This window comes from Eumetopias jubatus, unplaced genomic scaffold, assembly GCF_037043125.1.
Source record: "Eumetopias jubatus isolate StellerSeaLion01/CBP00866 unplaced genomic scaffold, mEumJub1_p1.0 scaffold_7, whole genome shotgun sequence".
NCBI lineage: Eukaryota > Metazoa > Chordata > Mammalia > Carnivora > Otariidae > Eumetopias > Eumetopias jubatus.
In genome coordinates this window covers 93,567,361-93,585,904 of record NW_028274813.1, presented here as the reverse complement: position 1 = coordinate 93,585,904, position 18,544 = coordinate 93,567,361, and the positions used below count along the sequence as shown (strand labels likewise).

Sequence of the window (18,544 nt, the reverse complement as noted above, 5' to 3'; positions counted from 1 at the left end):
TCTTTGGCCTCTAACCATTAGAGTCCAGTACCACTGTCTGTCCCTCCCTCCAGTTGTAGCAGTAAAAAAATTTCTCTAAACATTGATACATGTCCCTGGTTGAGAACTACTTGCCTAATCCAAAGTCGTGAAACTTTTTTTCTAGGCATTTTATTGTTTTAGCTCTTGCATTTAGTTCTGTGATACATTTTGAGTTAATATTTATATATGGTATGAAGTTTATAGTCAAGTGTTTCATTTTAATGAAATGAACATCCTATTAGAGTTAGCTTATCTATTTCTACAAAACAGAATACCGAGATTTTGTTTGGATTGCATTGATATAGATCAATATGTGGAAAATTGTTATCTTAAGAATATTAAATCTTTTTTTTTTAAGTAACCTCTACACCCAACGTGGGGCTCAAACTTACAATGCTGAGGTCAAGAGTCACATGTTCTACCAACTAAGCCAGCCAGGTGCCCTAGAACATTAATCTTTTGATATCTGAATATAGTATATCTCTGCATTCATTTAGCTGTTCTTTTATTTTTTTCATCGATGTTTTGTAGTTTTCAGCATGCATATCTTAAACATTTTTGTAGATTTATATCTAATCTGTGTTTTCAGGTGATATTATAAATTGTACTTAAAAGGTTCATAATTTTCATGGTACCTGGATGGTGGCAGTCAGTTGATTGTCTAACTCTTGATTTCAGCTCGGGTTGTGGTCTGGAGGGTCGTGGGATTGAGGACCCATGTTGGGCTCCACACTCCGCACATAGCCTGCTTAAGATTCTCTTCTCCCCCTGACCTCCCCCTGGTGCATGCTCTCTTTCCCTCTCTCTAAAAAAAAAAATTTTAGATGTTTTTAGGGGTGCCTGGGTGGCTCAGTCTTTAAGCATCTGCCTATGGTTCAGGTTATGATCCCAGGGTCCTGGGATCGAGTCCCACTTCTGGCTCCCTGCTCTGCGGGAAGCCTGCTTCTCCCTCTCCCACTCCCCCTGTTTGTGTTCCCTCTCTCAGTGTCTCTCTGTCTCTGTCTCTCTCTCTCTCCCTGTCAAATAAATAAGTAAAATCTTTAAAAAAAAATGTAAAAAAAGGTTTTTAGTTTTCAGTCCTTCATTGCTGTATATTAAAATACAAGTGATTGTGTGTGTGTGTGTGTGTGTGTGTGTGTGTGTGTGTGTGTGTAATTGCCTATGACCTTGCTCACTTTCCTTATTTTTGATTTTGTTGTTGTTCTTTGGGTTTTTTTTACATAGACAGTCATATCTTCTTCAAATTGGGTCAGTTTTATTTCTTACTTTAAAATCCATACCTTTAGTTCCTTTTCTTGTTTTGCACTGAGGAGGGCCTAGCATGCATGCTAATATATTAAAGTCATAAAAAGCTGAATAACGTCAGAAACTAATATAGGTCATTGGCCTTATCCATAAGAATTTTTTATGTGTTTTCCTATGAAAATGTTATCCATCTTTAGATTTATTTTATTTAGGAAACATTCTTGAGTACCTACCATGTGTTATGCTGTATGCTAGGAATACAAAGCTAGATGATAAGGTTCCTGCCTTATAGATAATACAGTCAGTAGAATATGTAAGTAACGTATAAACTCAAGTAATTATCATTGTAAAAGAAATTACCTCAATCCTCCTATATCCATTCTGTGTTAAAGGAACTGAGGAAAGCTTTACTGAGGAACTGTCTCTTGAGCTTAGTTCCAAAAGATGAGTAGGAATTTGTCAAGTAAATTTGTATGAAGAGTGGGAAGGGATTCTAGACAGGGAACTACATTTGTGAAAGTAGTAAAAGAACATGATGATGTTGGGAAGCATCAGCTACACTTGGGGCATGAGACTCTGTGCAAGTAGGGAGAGATGAGTCAAGAAACTTAGGGTGGGACTTATCTGCCATGTTAGGAAGATTTGACTTTATCTAATAGCAGGAAGCATAAAGTTTCTTGTCTGGTGGGTGATATAATACTTTTTTTTTTTCTTTTTTAAGAAAAACAACTCTGCCGGTAACATAGAGGATACACTAGAGCCGGAAGGACTTAATTAGGGGATGTATTTGTTCAGAGGAGAGGTTGTGAGGGTCTGGGCTAGGTTAATGGTGGTGGGGGAGAGTGTTGGGACCATGAGACTGAGTGGTCAGATCAAGAGAATATGCATTGGATTGATTGCAGGGCAGGAGGGAGATTAGAAGGTTGGTTATAACAGGTCTTTTGTTCTTGGCTTTTTAATTGGGAATTTCAGAATTGCTAATGTCAGAGTTTGAATTTTACAGTATATAGACTATTAGGCTCGTTATGGCTTCCAGTGTTCGTTTTCAGACAACTAGTGAATCAAAGAAATGGTACTCACATTTCATGATAGATGTATATACATATGGTATGTGTATATAAAAGAGAGCTGTGAAAAGTTTAAAATGTTTTTCATACCTAGCAAGATAGCACTAAATTGTTAAAAGTGATTTTCAGCAAGTGAGCTTGAAAGAAATGAATAAGGAGCTTCTCTACTATTTGTATTTCTGTGCTTTAAAAAAAAAAAAAGATTTATTTGAGAGAGAGGGCATGAATGGAGGGATAGAAAATCTCAAGCAGATTTGACGTGGGGCTCGATCTCATGACCGTGAGATAATAACCTGAGCTGGAACTAAGAGTTGGAAGCTTAACTAAGTGCACCACCAAGACACCCGTTTAAGTTTTTCTCCATTATTAAAAAAAAAAATTAAACTGGGCGCCTGGGTGGCTCAGTTGGTTAAGCGACTACCTTCGGCTCAGGTCATGATCCTGGAGTCCCGGGATCGAGTCCTGCATCAGGCTCCCTGCTCAGTGGGGGGTCTGCTTCTCCCTCTGACCCTCTCCCCTCTCATGCTCTCTCTCACTCTTTCGCAAATAAATAAAATCTTTAAAAAATACAATAAAAAATAAACTATAAAACATATGTCACATATAACATTTTTTAAAGAAGGAATTATTTTTCATTTGAAGTTTTAGGTGCTTGGCTTTCTCTTTGCTTATGACCTGTTAACAAGGTTTAAAGTGCTTCTCTGTGGCTTGTACCTTCTAGATAGGCTTTGTGAAGAGTAAGAAAATTTCTGATATTATACTTTCTCTGGTAGAACATATTTTTATTTACAGAGATGAGAATAACATATTAAACAATTAGGTTTAACTAACAGTGAAATTTAAGGATAGTTAAGCGTGAGTTGGAATAGTGAGAGTAGGGCCAAACTTCATACAATGGTAGAAGATTGATGGGGGACAGGTTGATGGCAGGTCAGATAAACATCTGAAATAAGGACATGGAAATGGTAGCAACCTTATTTATTTATTTATTTATTTTTTTAAGGTTTTACCTGTCATTATTAGGTTTCAGGGGCACCTGGGTGGCTCAGTCGGTTAAGCAGCTGCCTTCGGCTTAGGTCATGATCTCAGGGTCCTGGGACAGAGCCCTGCGTTGGGCTCTCTGCTCAGCGGGGAGCCTGCTTCTCTCTCTCTGCCCCTCCTCCTGCTCATGTGCTCTCTCTCTGTCTCTCTCTCTCAAATAAATAAAAATAAAATCTTAAAAATAGGTTTCACGCCCAGCATGGAGCCCAATGCAGGGCTTGAACCCATGACCCTGAGATCAAGACCTGAGCTGAGCTCAAGAGTCAGATGTTTAATAGACTGAGCCCCCCAGGTGCCCCTGTTTAATTTGATTTTAATTCCAGTGTAGTAAACATACAGCTTTATATTAGTTTCAGGTATATAATATAATGATTAAACAATTCCATACATCATCCTGTGCTCATTAACGACAAGTGCACTCCTACTCCTTAATCCCTATCACCTATCTCACCCACCCCCCAACCACCACCCCTCTGGTAACCATCACTTTGTACTCTATAGTTGAGAGTCTGTTTCTTAGTTTGTCTCTCTCTTTCCTTTGCTTGGTTTCTTTCTTGAATTCCACATTTGAGTGAAATCATATGGTATTTCTCTTTCTCTGATTTTGCTTAGCATTATATTCTTTAGCTCCATCTTGCAAATGGCAAAATTTCAGTCTTTTATTTGGCTGAATAATACTCCATTGTATACACACACCCTGACGTTTTTTTTATTTTCAAGATTTATTTATTAGTGAGCACATAAATGGGATAGGAGAGAGGGAGAGGGAGAAGCAGGCTCCCCACTGAGCAGGGAGCCCAATGTGGGGCTCAATCCCAGGACCCCTGGATCATGACCTGAGCCGAAGGCAGACACTTAAATGACTATGCCACCTAGGCGCACCTCACGCCCAACATCTTTATCCATTCATCTATTGATGGACACTTGGGCTGGTTCCATAATTTAGCTATTGTAAATAATGCTGCTGTAATCATAGGGGTGTATATATTCCTTTGAATTAGTGTTTTGTTTTGTTTTTTATTTTTTGTGTAAATACCCAGTAGTGTGATTACTGGATCATAGGGCAGTTCTATTTTTAAGTTTTTGAGGAACCTCCATACTGTTTTCCCCAGTGGCTTCACCAGTTTGCGTTCTCACCATTAGTGCATGAGGGTTCCTTTTACTCCACATTTTTGCCAACACTTGTTGTTGCTTATGTTTTTGATTTTAGCCATTCTGACAGGTGTGAGGTTATCTCTTATTGTAATTTTGATTTGCATTTCCCTGATGATGAGTGATGTTGAGCATTTTTTCATGTGTGTGTTGGCCATCTATATGTCTTCTTTGGAGAAATGTCTGTTCATGTCTTTTGCCCATTTCTTGATTGGATTATTTGGTTTTTTGGGGGTGTTGGGTTGTATCAGTTCTTTATAGATCTTGGATACAAGCCCTTTATTTGATGTGTCATTTGCAAATATCTTCTCCCATTCCGTAGGTTGCCTTTTGGTTTTGTTGATTCTTTTCTTTGTTGTGCAGAAACTTTTTTATTTTGAGGTAGTTTCAATAGTTTATTTTTCCTTTTAGTGCCCTTGCCTCAGGAGACATATCTAGAAAAATGTTGCCATGGCTGATGTCCGAGATATTACTGCCTGTGCTCTCTTCTAGAATTTTTATGGCTTCAGGTCTCACGTTTAAGTCTTTAATCCACTTTGAATTTATTTTTGTATGTGATGTAAGAAAGTGGTCCAGTTTCATTCTTTTGCATGTGGCTGCCTTATTTTCCCAACACCATTTGTTGAAAAGACTGTCTTTTTCCCATTGGATAGTCTTTCCTGCTTTGTTGAAGATTAATGGACCATATAGTTGTGGTTCATTTCTGGGTTTTCTATTCTGTTCCATGGATCTATTGTGTCTGTTTTTGTACCAGTACCATACTATTTTGATTACTATAGCTTTGCAATATAATTTGAAGTCCGGAATTGTGATACCTCCAACTTTGCTTTTCTTTTTTAAAATTGCTTTGGTTATTCAGGGTCTTTTGAGGTTCCATATAAATTTTAGGGTTTTTTTTTTCTAGTTCTGGTGAAAAATGCTGTTGGTATTTTCATAGGGATTGCATTAAATGTGTAGATTGCTTTGGGTAGTATAGACATTTTAACAATATTCTTCTAGGGGCGCCTGGGTGGCTCAGTCGGTGAAGCGACTGCCTTCGGCTCAGGTCATGATCCTGGAGTCCCGGGATCGAGTCCTGCATCAGGCTCCCTGCTCGGCGAGGACCCTGCTTCTCCCTCTAACCCTCTCCCCTCTCATGTACTCTCCTCTCTCTCATTCTCACTCTCTCAAAATAAATAAATAAATCTTTAAAAAAAATATTCTTCTAATCCATGAGCATGGAATGTCTTTCCATTTTCTTGTATCATCTTCAGTTTCATCAGTATTTTATAGGTTTCGGTGTATAGGTCTTTTTTACCTCTTTGGTTAGGCTTATTCCTAGGTATCTTACTATTTTTGATTTAATTGTAAATAATTTCTCTTTCTACTGCTTTGTTATTAGTGTATAGAAATGCAACAGATTTCTGCACACTGATTTTGTATGCTGAGATTTCACTGAATTCATTTATCAGTTCTAGTAGTTTTTTGGTAGAGTCTTTAGGGTTTTCTATATATAGTAAGTTATCTGCAAAGAGAGTTTTCCTCTTCTTACCAATGTAGATGCCTGTTGTTGTCTAATTGTCGTGACTAGGACTTCCAGTACTATGTTGAATAAAAGTGTGAAAGTGGACATCCTTGTCTTGCTCCTGACCTTGGGGGAAAAAACTCTCAGTTTTTCCCATTAAGTATGGTGTTCACTGTGGGGTTTTCATAGATAGCCTTTATTATGTTGAGGTATGTTCCCTCTAATCCTACTTTGTTGAGGGCTTTTATCATGAATGGATGTTTTTCTGTGTCTATTGAAATGATCATATGATTTTTATCTTTTCTCTTATAGAAGTTATGTATCACATTAATTGATTTGCAAACATTGAACTACCCTTGCATCCCCGGAATAAATCCACTTGATTGTGGTGAATGATTTTTTTTTAATGTATTGTTGGATTCTGTTTGAATAGCAACCATTTTTCTAGTGCCAGAAAGCATAGTAATGTATTTCTTTAAATGGGGAAAAAAAAAAAAAAAGAATGTGTGTCAACTTCTAAAATTTATTTCTTGAAAATTATTTTGTCTTCCAGGAATCTGTCTTAAACTATCGGTTAGATCCTCTTGGCATTGTTGATGGTTTTACTGCTGAGGTAGGGGCAAGCGGTGTTTTCTGCCCCACACATTTGACTCTTCCGGTTGAAGTGTCATTCTACAGTGTTTCAGATGATAATGCTCCCTCTCCTTATATGGCAAGTATTTTAAAAATTGTCTTTGCTAAAATCAACCAATTTAATGACAAATGTCTTTAAGGAGATTTAAGACTGCTTTCTGTCAATGCTTGAAAACAAAGCATTTCCTAAGAGAAAACTAAAGAATGAATACAGACTAAAATACCAGCATGTTACCTCACAACTTCTTTTCCAGCTAGCTCTAACAACGAATTTCCTCTTTTGCATTTGAGGATCTGCTGAAAATTTACTTGTTTCTATTTCATTTGAAAAGATGACAAAACTTTGATTAGTGACACTGTAATTTCATGTCTTGCTGAATTCACACAAATTCTCAAGTGCTTACTGTGCACCCTGGTCCCACAAGTGTTGCCTTCACATGTGATCCTCATCTCAGGAAGATTTAGGTAAAGATTTGGTGAATTAAGTCTTCTGTGAGACCCTTTCAGCCCCTTTCTCCTGACCATTTTTTTCCTAATCCTGGAGTTGTTTTCTAATCCTAGCTATTTCTGTTTCCATATGTATGTTCTAATGGGTAGAGTAAGATAGCCAGGGGTAATTTAGAGCAGTTTTGAGCCTTATGATCCTATGACTTCATCTTTCCCGTTTTTAAAATTTTGATCACTTGAGGATAAAATAAGCCTTCAACTGCAAAAATGATACTGGGTCCTAATGTATGTTTAGTATTAGCCCTTTACAAAAGACAAAGATGGAGAAGAGGCTAACAGTGCAAGTCTGTAAGAAGTTTACAGTGGTGGTATCAAATATGGAGTTAGATTTGTGTTTTCATGTTAGGTCTTACTTTGAGAAGTACAGAATGCTATAGTTACAGAAATATACAGCTCTGGCCTTGCTGCTTGAATTTCTTAGCTTACCACATGGCCCTATTGATTACTCTCCTAATATCCCTCTCCCCGACCTTCTAGATTTTCAAGGACTAAAAGTTGTGAAAAGGGAATTCTATGCAATTGAGAAACAACAGAGGAAAGGAAATTATACATTTTGGGGGACCTAAATATAGCCTATTCATTATTGGCCCACTTTGCTCAAGAAAAGTTATTTTAGCCTTACTCCATTCTGAGGGTGAAATTCTTTTTTTTAAGATTTTATTTATTTGAGAGAGAACAAGTGAAAGAGAGAGAGCCTGAGCAGAGGGAGGGGCAGAGGAAGAGAGAGAAGCAGTCTCCATACTGAGCAGGGAGCCCAACACTGAGTTCATCCCAGGACTCTGGGACCACGACCTGAGCCTAAGGCAGATGCTCAACTGACTAGGCCACCCAGGTGTCCCTGAAAATTTTAAGAGCCTGATCATTGGTTCATACTTTGATTAAAAACAAAAACAAAAACCACATAGTGGAGTCTGCTCATTTACTCAAGTGTTCTTTCCCCAATAATATTTACACTTGTGGATCATAGTCATAAAGATATACAACATTATTATCTAAAAGACCCACTCCTTCACAAACCTGTCCAGTTATCACAAAGCCACCTGTTATTCATTTACCATGGAAAGATTTATCTACTTTTCCAATATAATTTGGAAAAAATAACTGCTAATATTGGATAACTAGTAACATGGAAAGTACAACTGATGTAAGTTCAATATCAGAATAAATGTGTCATTCTGGAGTACTTAACAATATTAAAATAGAACTATAGAGGGTATCCATTTTGCTTTACTAGGATATAACAAGTCTCATCTGTTTCACATATTCTATTGGCACTTAGTAATTACAGAATGGAAATGTAAGGTCTACAGTATTGTAATCTGTCATAATGTACAAAGTTCCCAATGACTTAGAAACAAGATAAAAGAGGTCAAGTAAATATATTTGATTGAAATTTACAAGCAAGAGAGAATTTGAACTTCGCTTTTAAAAAGCAGACCAGCATTAATCTTTGACTTTGGTTGACATCTAAAACACATAGGATTAAGAGATAAAGGGTTTTGTCTCTTTGTCTCCAGAAAGTACACACAAATGATTATAGCTTTTGATATTGAAAAGGGTATGAATCAGGTTGAGTTTGCGGAATCTGTGCTTTAAGAATCCCTGACTTAACTTTTCTCTCATAATATTCTTCAGTAAACTTTCCATCATGTAATTAAATTTTTTCTAGGTTAATTTATTCGTTAGAAATGGGTTCCTTTTGTAAATGACCTAGTTCAAATCTTAGACCACAAATCTTTCCTACTATAATAAAATTAATCTTGTTTTTTCAGGGAATCTTATTTACATTTTGGTAGTTTAGTGTATTTTCAAAGGATTGATCACATTTTGATAAGATAGTATATATCACAGACCAGCAGAACTGAGATACCAAATTCCTACTTTTTACCTTGGGATCTCTCATCACAAATAACACAAATGACTCATAAAGGTAAAATTTTGCACAGAAAATTCTTTCTGGTATAGAAATTGTACAAGACTTTTCATTAAATAATTCCTTAAAGATTAACCCAGAACCACATAATCTCTCTCTCCAATTTGGGTATCAGTGGTAAAAATGTTCTCCAACTGCTACATAACAATATTTCACTGTTTAGAAACTATTGAATGGGTGGGACCAGGTAAAATGGTCTAAAAAATGTATGCCAGTGGTAAATTCAAGGTATGACTTCAATTATCATCATATTAACAGGACCATATATTATTTTTTGTATTTGTAATTCACCAAATTAAGATAAGCTTCTTTTAATTTTATTTATTGCATATTCTCTATTGCAGAATAATTTGAGTTTTTGTGAGATTTTGACCCAACTTAGTTTATCTTAACCTTTCTATTCCATCCTCAAATGCTAGAAGAAAATGTATTTTTCTTATTTTAAATACAATAAAATTTTTATAGGTAGATAAATTAATATGCTGACCAACTAAAATAACGAAATTATTAAAATATAACAAATAATAAATTTAATAATATCAATGAAATTCCACATAACTTCCCAATTTGTATCTAAAATTCCTAATTTTCTAATGCCCCTACTGATCTTACATTGCTTAGAAATGGTTGTAAAGTGTTGGCATAAACTATAAGGTTTTAAAAATATACATACTGTCTTTATAAATTGATTTAGTTACTGTTACCATGTTCTGAAAACTATTAAAATTCTATGTATTAAAGGAAATAAGTATAGGCTTCATAGTTTTTGCCCCACCAGTTTTCTTATATGTATTTTTTTTTTTAAGATTTTATTTATTTATTTGACAGAGAAAGACACAGCGAGAGAGGGAACACAAGCAGGGGGAGTGGGAGAGGGAGAAGCAGACTTCCCAACGAGCAGGGAGCCCGATGCGGGGCTCGATCCCAGGACCCTGGGATCATGACCTGAGCCGAAGGCAGACGCTTAATGACTGAGCCACCCAGGCGCCCCTTCTTAAATGTATTTAGGGGAAGGTAGCAAGGAAAATAGTAATGTATTGCCTATAGCAATGTGATTATAAAGGTAGCTATTATTTGGATATATTTTACTTTCTCTTTCTGGAACTAGGAAGAAGAGGGGTATTATATACCATAGCTTTTTTTCACATAAAGCAGATTGTAAGAGAGAAATTGTTAAAGCTTCATTACTGCATTGGTTAGGAATGCAGTTTATTGATACACTTTTTTTCATGCTTTAAATGACCGTGTGGTAAATCAGATTAGACAAGAACAACTATGCCCTTTCAGTGACCATTTCCATGAATATTTCCTAATATTAATGTGTTAATTTAAGAGTCTGAGGATGGCGCTTGACTCATGTAGCAGAGTCTGGCCCTCCTTTTACCTTTGTGCGCTTTTTTTTTTTTACCCTCCAATCTTGATCTTTCTTACAAATAACAGAGATGTCTGATGGGACAGTCCTGTTTCATATTTACTTTTACTGAAGGTTGACATGTTTTGGAATGTACCATATAAAATGATGGAATATGAAATGTAGAGCATGCAATTATTCTACTTAACTACTGAAAACTGTTACCCCAGTAAAATGAATCAGCCTTCCTTTCTTAAAGCTATCTAAGAATTAAATATCACAATTACCACCTGTAGTCATTTGGTCATCTTGCTTATCTAGAAACTTTCACATACTCAATTCTAGCTTTCCTTGTTTTAATTTATGCTTGTTTGCCATTGTTTGGACTTCTGTAGTGATTAGAACACCCTTCTCAGAAAACTACTTTATATAGTAGAGTGGTACTTTTCAAACTTTAATGTACATATGATATCATCTGGGGGATCTTAAAATACAGCTTTGATTTGGTAGGTCTAGAGAGAACCAGAAATTGTGCATTTCTAAGTTGTTTACAGGTGATTCTGATGATGCTGGTCTGTCTCTAGTCAGAAATCCATATATTAATTTAACTCACTGGCTGAAGATTTAACTTCACTGTTGGCTAAGACTTAGACCTTTCTGCATTCCTGACTTTTTGTATGTCCAAAGAACAATAAATTGGTTGCTTCCTCTTTTCCCTCCTCCCGTGTGATACAAGGGAATCGTCCTATCTTCTCCCTTTATTTCCTTTTCAGTTAAGGAGCTTCTTACTTCTATATTGTATATCTTAATAGAAATTTCAAGCAGTGTAATTTTACATATTATTTATTGCAACATCTCCAGGAAGAACAGTAAATTGTTTCCTTTGGGTGGGACCCTCACTGTTCCATACTCAGAATGTATCTATTGATGGGAATATTTTTGCATACATGTAAAATTCTAAAATGTTAGTAATTACATGGTTTATTATTTTCAGTCTTTTATATACATGTGCATCAGTTTGTACTCAATTTGTCTTCTTTTATTTCAAGGGTGTGATTACTTTAGAGTCCCTTGGTAAAAGGGGTTATCGAGTACCTCCTTCAGGAACAATACAAGTGGTATGTGTTTTATAGCCTACAATTGCAATAATCATTCTCTCACATACATATAGAACTTAGCCCTTTCTCCTGCTACTGCTGCTGCAACAACTTTGGTAAGTAACAGTGGGGCTGAAGCTTTTTTGGAGTTTCCCTGCTCTGCCCCAGGAATGGCCATGTGGGGACCTTCATAAAAGGAAAGCATAAATAATCTAATGAAGGTGAATGCTTTAGAAAAATAGTATATGACAGTTTACATAACTTAAATAGAGCTATTTTCAGTGTAATTAGAACTTAACATTACTAGTTCCTTCTATTTAATATAATAGCCAGACTGAGATTGACCTATTTAAAAGGAGACCTCAAATATTAGTATTGCTTTGGCAGGAAAACTTGTAAAACAAAATTACATTATTATCCCTAGTGTAATAATTTCTAAGTTAGTCTACTAAGATGGTTACACAAAGTAGAAGTGTAGTCTGACAGATATGAGGGCAGAGAAGGCGTCCTTTTCTTTTGGTCTAGGTATTGATCTAGTTTTGGCTCAGGAGAATTCTAGCCCAGAGCAATCATTCATCATTGGTCTTGTGTTCTCAGAAGAGTAATTTGATATCAAGACCAGTTTGCGATTGAGTTCATCTCCAAGTCAGACCCAGGATAATCCTGCAGGCCCAGAAGTCTATTACAAAGCTGGCTCTTGCAGACTAAAAAGTATCTAATTGAAATTTGTTGGTTATATCTCAGTAAAGCCGAAATTTAAAAAAAGAAAGAAGTCTAGCTAAGTTCCTTAACACTCAGGATCTGTTCTAATTCAATAAGCCTTCTTATAACTTTTGGCCTCAATGTGATCAGTGTTTCACCAGACCACTTTTACTCATCACCAGTGTTCGAATACAGCAAGGAGTCTGTACATTTATTTCCTATCACACAGGGATGAAACATAGTACTATGCAATACATATGTGTGCATATAGTGCAGTATATATATGTATATAAATTTTACCAAGGAAGAATTACTGCATATTAAAGTAAGACTTTTATGTTAAATGGATTTCTTGAACTAAAACGAGTGATAATCTTCTTGTTCTCTTGCCTCTGGCTATGTAGTTCATGTGACAGAGTGGGTCACTGGAAAGCTAGCTATCAATTGTCATAATAATGAGGCATAAACCAAGGGGCAGCATATTCATACCTCTTGTTTGAGGACTGCCAACTTTAAAAATGATTAATTTTGAATCTGAAATTTAGGTATGTGTTTCATTAGTTTAATTATGTATAAACATGGTTTGAACTCCCGGCTTGCTAGATGTTGTGGTTGTTGAATATATTAGCCTTAATCTTAAGACTCACTAGATTTAAAAAGTTGGATCATAATATTGATATATTTCTCATTTTGATTCAGTGAGTGATGTCCAGTGCCACGGATGAGCTTCTGAAAGCATGGGCACCAAGTTACCTATTGATGTGTTGGTAATTTGGTTAAAGTCAGATCAGCAGCTTGGGATCTTGTTTAAAAATTTAAAAAATAATATTCCTCCAATTATTAATAGCCAAGTATCAATTGAATTTAATTCAGTCTTCACTAAGGATACATATTTTGGTCTATTATGATATTGATGATTTTTTAAAAGTTTCGTGTCACTACAGTTTTTGCAAGAATCCAACTGTGGGAGCATGAAGTATTATTCAGCCTACTTTGTAACTAATAATAATGAACTTTATTTTCTAAACTTGGAAAAATTCCCAAATAAGGAAATTTCTCTTTTTTGAGAACATATTTTTAATTTTATGTAACTATATATACTAAAAAGTATAGTTTTACCTAGCTATTTTATTTTTAAAATTTTCTATTTATTCACTATTAAAATGTAAGGAAAATTAACATTCTCAGTGTTTTGCAGTTGACACAATTTAATAAAGCTAATGTTGGAAATAAGTTAACTGGAATGTTTTAATCCAGTAAGGGTGTATTTTGCTTACTTTAGTGGAAGCATTTCTTAAAATCTGAAGAAAGAGTAAAAGCTATGTATTGTCTAATATGAAATTTGTGACTAAAAATTTTGATTTGTTACAGGATTTTATATTATTGGGAAATAAAAAGTTGAACCATTTTTTTAAAAAAAATACTGAATATCACTTCATAAACTTTTAAAATGTTATTAACTTTAGTTCCCAAAACTGAATTATATCCACTGGGATTAACTTATTATTTAAAAAAAAACAACCTATTTTATTATTGGCACAATCATTTTGCATCAAATCAACAGATCACTTTTTAAAGAATAATTTTTATGTTGTTTCTTCAGACCTTATTTAATCCTAATAAGACTGTGGTGAAGATGTTTGTTGTGATATATGACTTACGAGATATGCCAGCCAATCATCAGACATTCCTACGACAAAGAACTTTTTCTGTACCTGTTAAACAAGAAATGAAGAGAAGTGTTAATAAAGAGAACATCCGACATTCAGAAGAACGGTTATTACGCTACCTCATACATCTGAGGTAATGTTTCAAATAAATATGAAAATGTTACTTCGGAAAAACAACTTCAAAGTTTTAGTTTAACACGTTACTCTAACTAGACCAGTGTCCTTTGGAATTTGCTTAATTTGGAAACTTTTCATATGCCAAGATGCTGAAAATACATGACATATCTTACTGCGGTCATTGTTACTTGTTGAATTAGAGTTTTTTTTCTTTCTTTTTTTTAAGATTTTATTTATTTATTTGACAGAGAACACAAGCAGGGGTGCAGCAGAGGGAGAGGGAGAAACAGGCTTTCTACTGAGCAGGGAGCCTGATGCGCGGCTCAATCCCAGGACCCTAGGATCATGACCTGAGCCGAAGGCAGATGCTTAACCGACTGAGCCACCCAGGCGCCCCAAATTAGTTTTCATTTATAGTGATGTAATGTAAAATTGTTTATATCACATACTGACATATCTGGGGCAGTGAAACACATGTTTGAAACCAGTAGAATTACAATATGAACCACGTAAGTGGTTCTGTATTTTCTAGTAGCCACATTAAAAAAAGTAATAAGAAACAGGAAAGATTAATATATTTTATTTAACCCAACATACCCAAATGTTTGAATATATAATCTACATAAAAATTATGAATGAGATATTTTACATTCTTTTATTGTACTAAATATTTGAAATTAAGTATAGATTTACAGGAACAGCACAACTCAATTTGAACTAGCCACATTTCAAGTGCTCAATAGCCACACGTGGCTAGTAGCTACTGTATTGGGCAGGGAAGTTTTTAACATATGAATGAATAAATCATTCATTTAACAAATATTTATGTGTTGGGTATGCTTCTGGAAACAACAGTGTGAAAATCTCTGTTCTTAAAGAGTTTAAATCTAGTAATTCCATCAGAAATACCTTTTCCTATAACTTTTGCTACCCGGATCACAGCGCTAGGTTGTGAGAAAGTGTTTGCCCTCGAGGTCCAAGTTGCCAGTACTCTAGAGCTAGGTTTTCTGCCCTTAAATCCTACAGTAGCTCTCGGGCAATGAGCAAATCAGTTGGTTAAGAGAGAGCTGAATAGCCTTTTTTTTTTTAATAAAGATTTTATTTATTATTTGACAGAGAGAGGGACAGCACAAGCAGGGGGAGCAGCAAGCAGAGGGAGAGGGAGAAACAGTCTCTCTGCTGAGCAGAGAGCCCGACATGGGGCTCGATCCTAGGACCCTGGCCTCATGACCTGAGCCAAAGGCAGACACTTAACCAACTGAGCCACCCAGGCACCCCTGAATAACCTTTTGCTTATAACTTTGTTCTTTGTAATTTTCTGATGCTGTTCATAGTAAATTCTCAGTCACATCAGTGAGAGTTACTCATTTTAGCCTAACTGCTTCCTCCAAAAGTCGCTGTTCATGAGAAGGAGGCACCTCTCATCCAGGGCTCAGGCAGAAGACCCCTTTAATCTGCTACTGATGGTGACCACCAGCTATCGTTTAATAGATCTGCCTTGTGGTGGTCTGGAGTGAATAAAGAGTGAGCTGGCCACTCAAGTCCCATACTTGAAAAAGTCTAATACAGGGGTGCCTTGGTGGCTCAGTTGGTTAACCGTCTGCCTTTGGCTCAGGTCATGATCCCAGGGTCCTGGGATCCAGCCCCATGTTGGACTCTCTGCTCAGTGAGGAGCCTGCTTCTCCCTCTCCCTCTGCCTGCCACTCTGCTTACTTGTGCTCTCTCTCTCTATCAAATAAATAAATAAAATCTTAAAAAAAAAATCCAACCCTTTTCTTAAAAAAAAGAAAGAAAGAAAAAGTCTAGTACTTCTTAATTGGTATTCTTACCTTGGGGTTTTCTGCCTAGTGTTCTGAATCCTAAGGACATGTTGAACTGGCTCAGTGTTTTTAAACCCAACTCTACACTACCTGTCATGAGCCTAATGGGAAATGTTATACAGACTGTGGAGTGAAAATCTGAAAACAGACTTGGAAGACTTTTAAAAAGAGAAATGAAATGAAATAGTGACTATAAGATAGCTCCCAGGCCAATCTAGGATAAGATTGAACTCTCTCTAAACTTCCATTTGATACCATTCCTCTTGAAGTTTCACCACCATAGCCATACATAACCAACATTCACTAAAGTAAACATCAACTACCCCAGCCTTTATAATCCCCACATAGTGATTAGATACTTTAAATGCTGTAAAGAAACGTCTTTGGGAAGTATACCATATATGTATGAGTATATTATACTTGTTAAAGGTCTCAGTTTTCTCCTTCAGATTAAGAAGGTGAAAAAACTTCAGACAGAATGAAACAGTGAGCTGACATTCAGCTCACATACATCCGACCGCCAGATTTTTCAGCTAATTTAGGAGTAAAATTCATAAACCCAAAGAGTATTTCTGCTATGCATAGGGAAAACCAGAGAGATTAGCACTAAAGAGTATATTTGTATGTTTGACTATCTTCCAGATAATTTGTATGACAGAAGACTCCAAATAAACACAGTTCCACACACAGTTTTTGTTTTTGTTTTTTAAGATTTTATTTATTTATTTGACAGAGACAAACACAGCGAGAGAGGGATCACAAGCAGGGGGGGTGGGAGAGGGAGAAGCAGGCTTCCTGCGGAGCAGGGAGCCCGATGGCGGGGCTCGATCCCAGGACCCTGGGATCATGACCTGAGCTGAAGGCAGACACTTTATGACTGAGCCACCCAGGCGCCCTCCACACACAGTTTTGATAACCATTTTCATTTCACTGCAAACTTTGGTCTTTTAATGATGGTTAGGCTTTATTTAGCTAGCCATTGCTGATGATAGTAGTAATTCCTCAGTACTGTATTATTTTCTGGGGTGACTTTTCAAGTTTGGAATCCATTTTAATGTACTCAAAATTGGGAGAGGGAGGGGTGCCTGGGTGGCTCAGTCGTTAGGCGTCTGCCTTCGGCTCAGGTCATGATCCCAGGATCCTGGGATCGAGCCCCGCATCGGGCTCCCTGCTCAGCGGGAAGCCTGCTTCTCCCTCTCCCGCTCCCCCTGCTTGTGTTCCCTCTCTTGCTGTGACTCTTTCTGCCAAATAAATAAATAAAATCTTAAAAAAAAAAAAAAAATTGGGAGAGGGCAAGGTATGTGAAATGGATGTGACTAGAAGATGCTAGGACTGCAAAGCCCAAATGCAGTATGATTGACTGATGTGAACTGAAATTTGACACTGTAGTTGAGGGAAGGTACATGTGTTATGGTGTCAGGGATGAAAAGTAGGATGGTATGTGAAACAAGCCTTATAGAAAGAAACATCTCTGATATTATAAGAAGGAAAGGGGATATGGATTGTTTAGGGAATAATAAGGGAGAAGCACTTAACTAGCAGCACATACTTTGGCAATAGAAAACTAAAATATCTTTTTAAAGAGTCACTCTTAATATTGTAGCAAGACTAATTCTTCCTGCTTTCAAAATTAAATTATTCAGGTTTGTTTGTTTTAAAGACTCAATCCCTGAAACGTTGCATCTTTCTGTTTGCTTGTTTGTGTAGGTTCCAGAGCTCTAAATCTGGAAAGATCTACCTCCATAGAGATGTACGGCTCCTGTTCTCAAGAAAGTCAATGGAAGTTGATAGCGGTGCTGCATATGAACTCAAATCTTACACTGAATCGCCAACAAACCCTCAGTTTTCACCAAGATGTTGATAAGGAGTGACTATTTAAAGTATTTGCTCAGTACCCAAGTTTGAAAGTAAAAATTAGCGTAGAACGGAGTGTACCAATTAACAACCAGGAGAGTGGATCCTCTCCTGTTATCTTGGACCAGTTTTTATTAAAGGATTCCTGGAATGAGATCCACATATTCCAAGTAGACTGGAAACACTCATGTCCTAATAATCCTTTTTGTACTGTTGAAACCACTTCATTGGACGTGTTGCAATAGCAAACCCCCCCTCCCTCCCCCCAGTTAGATTAGTGTTTACACATTTATTTCTCAGTTATTTAATATTTAATGTTTTCCTTAATACTCAAGTGATGTTTGTCTCTAGTGTTCTAATGTAGCACAAATCCTATGTAAAATCATACTATGTATTTTTGACATTAATGTTGAAATCCAAAATATATGCACAAGTCTTTAATTTTGTGTGATGTGTTTTAAGTACTATTCATTTAATTTATTGAAAATGAGAATGAAATGTGGAGCTTCTTTAAGATTAACGCACTATGCAAGCATGTGTACTTTTTATATCTCCCAGCTCTAGTTTTTACCCCATCCAGGTTGCTGTTTCACATACTAGTCCTTTAACATGCTGTTTTGGCAGTGCAATGTGGACTAAGCAGCTTCACATTCCCTTTGCAAGTTCAAATCATTATGCCCATTCATACTCCTTCTAGAACTCCTTATCCCCAAAACAGTTCTATTTTTCCTTAATTACTACTACAGAGGCTTTACATTAAATTGCTGTCCCATGCTAGATAACTTTTGCAAATTGTTAAAAAGAATATGTACTTTGAAAACAAATTAGTA

At 36.3% G+C, this 18,544-nt stretch overlaps 1 protein-coding gene across 4 annotated transcripts in view; it reads left to right on the top strand.

Annotated features, from left to right (window-relative positions):
* Nucleotides 1-18,544, top strand: part of ATOSA (atos homolog A) — a 94,848-nt gene extending 76,304 nt beyond the window's left edge. For 3 of the 4 annotated variants that reach the window (XM_028100019.2, XM_028100020.2, XM_028100018.2), the window contains exons 10-13: nt 6,584-6,742; nt 11,504-11,572; nt 13,857-14,056; nt 17,568-18,544. In XM_028100019.2, the coding sequence (XP_027955820.1) occupies nt 6,584-6,742; nt 11,504-11,572; nt 13,857-14,056; nt 17,568-17,721 (582 nt within the window). In that variant the 3' untranslated portion in view covers nt 17,722-18,544. Of the gene's footprint in view, nt 1-6,583; nt 6,743-11,503; nt 11,668-13,856; nt 14,057-17,567 lie in introns of those variants that run through there. The other variant, XR_003608603.2, reaches the window with a different exon arrangement.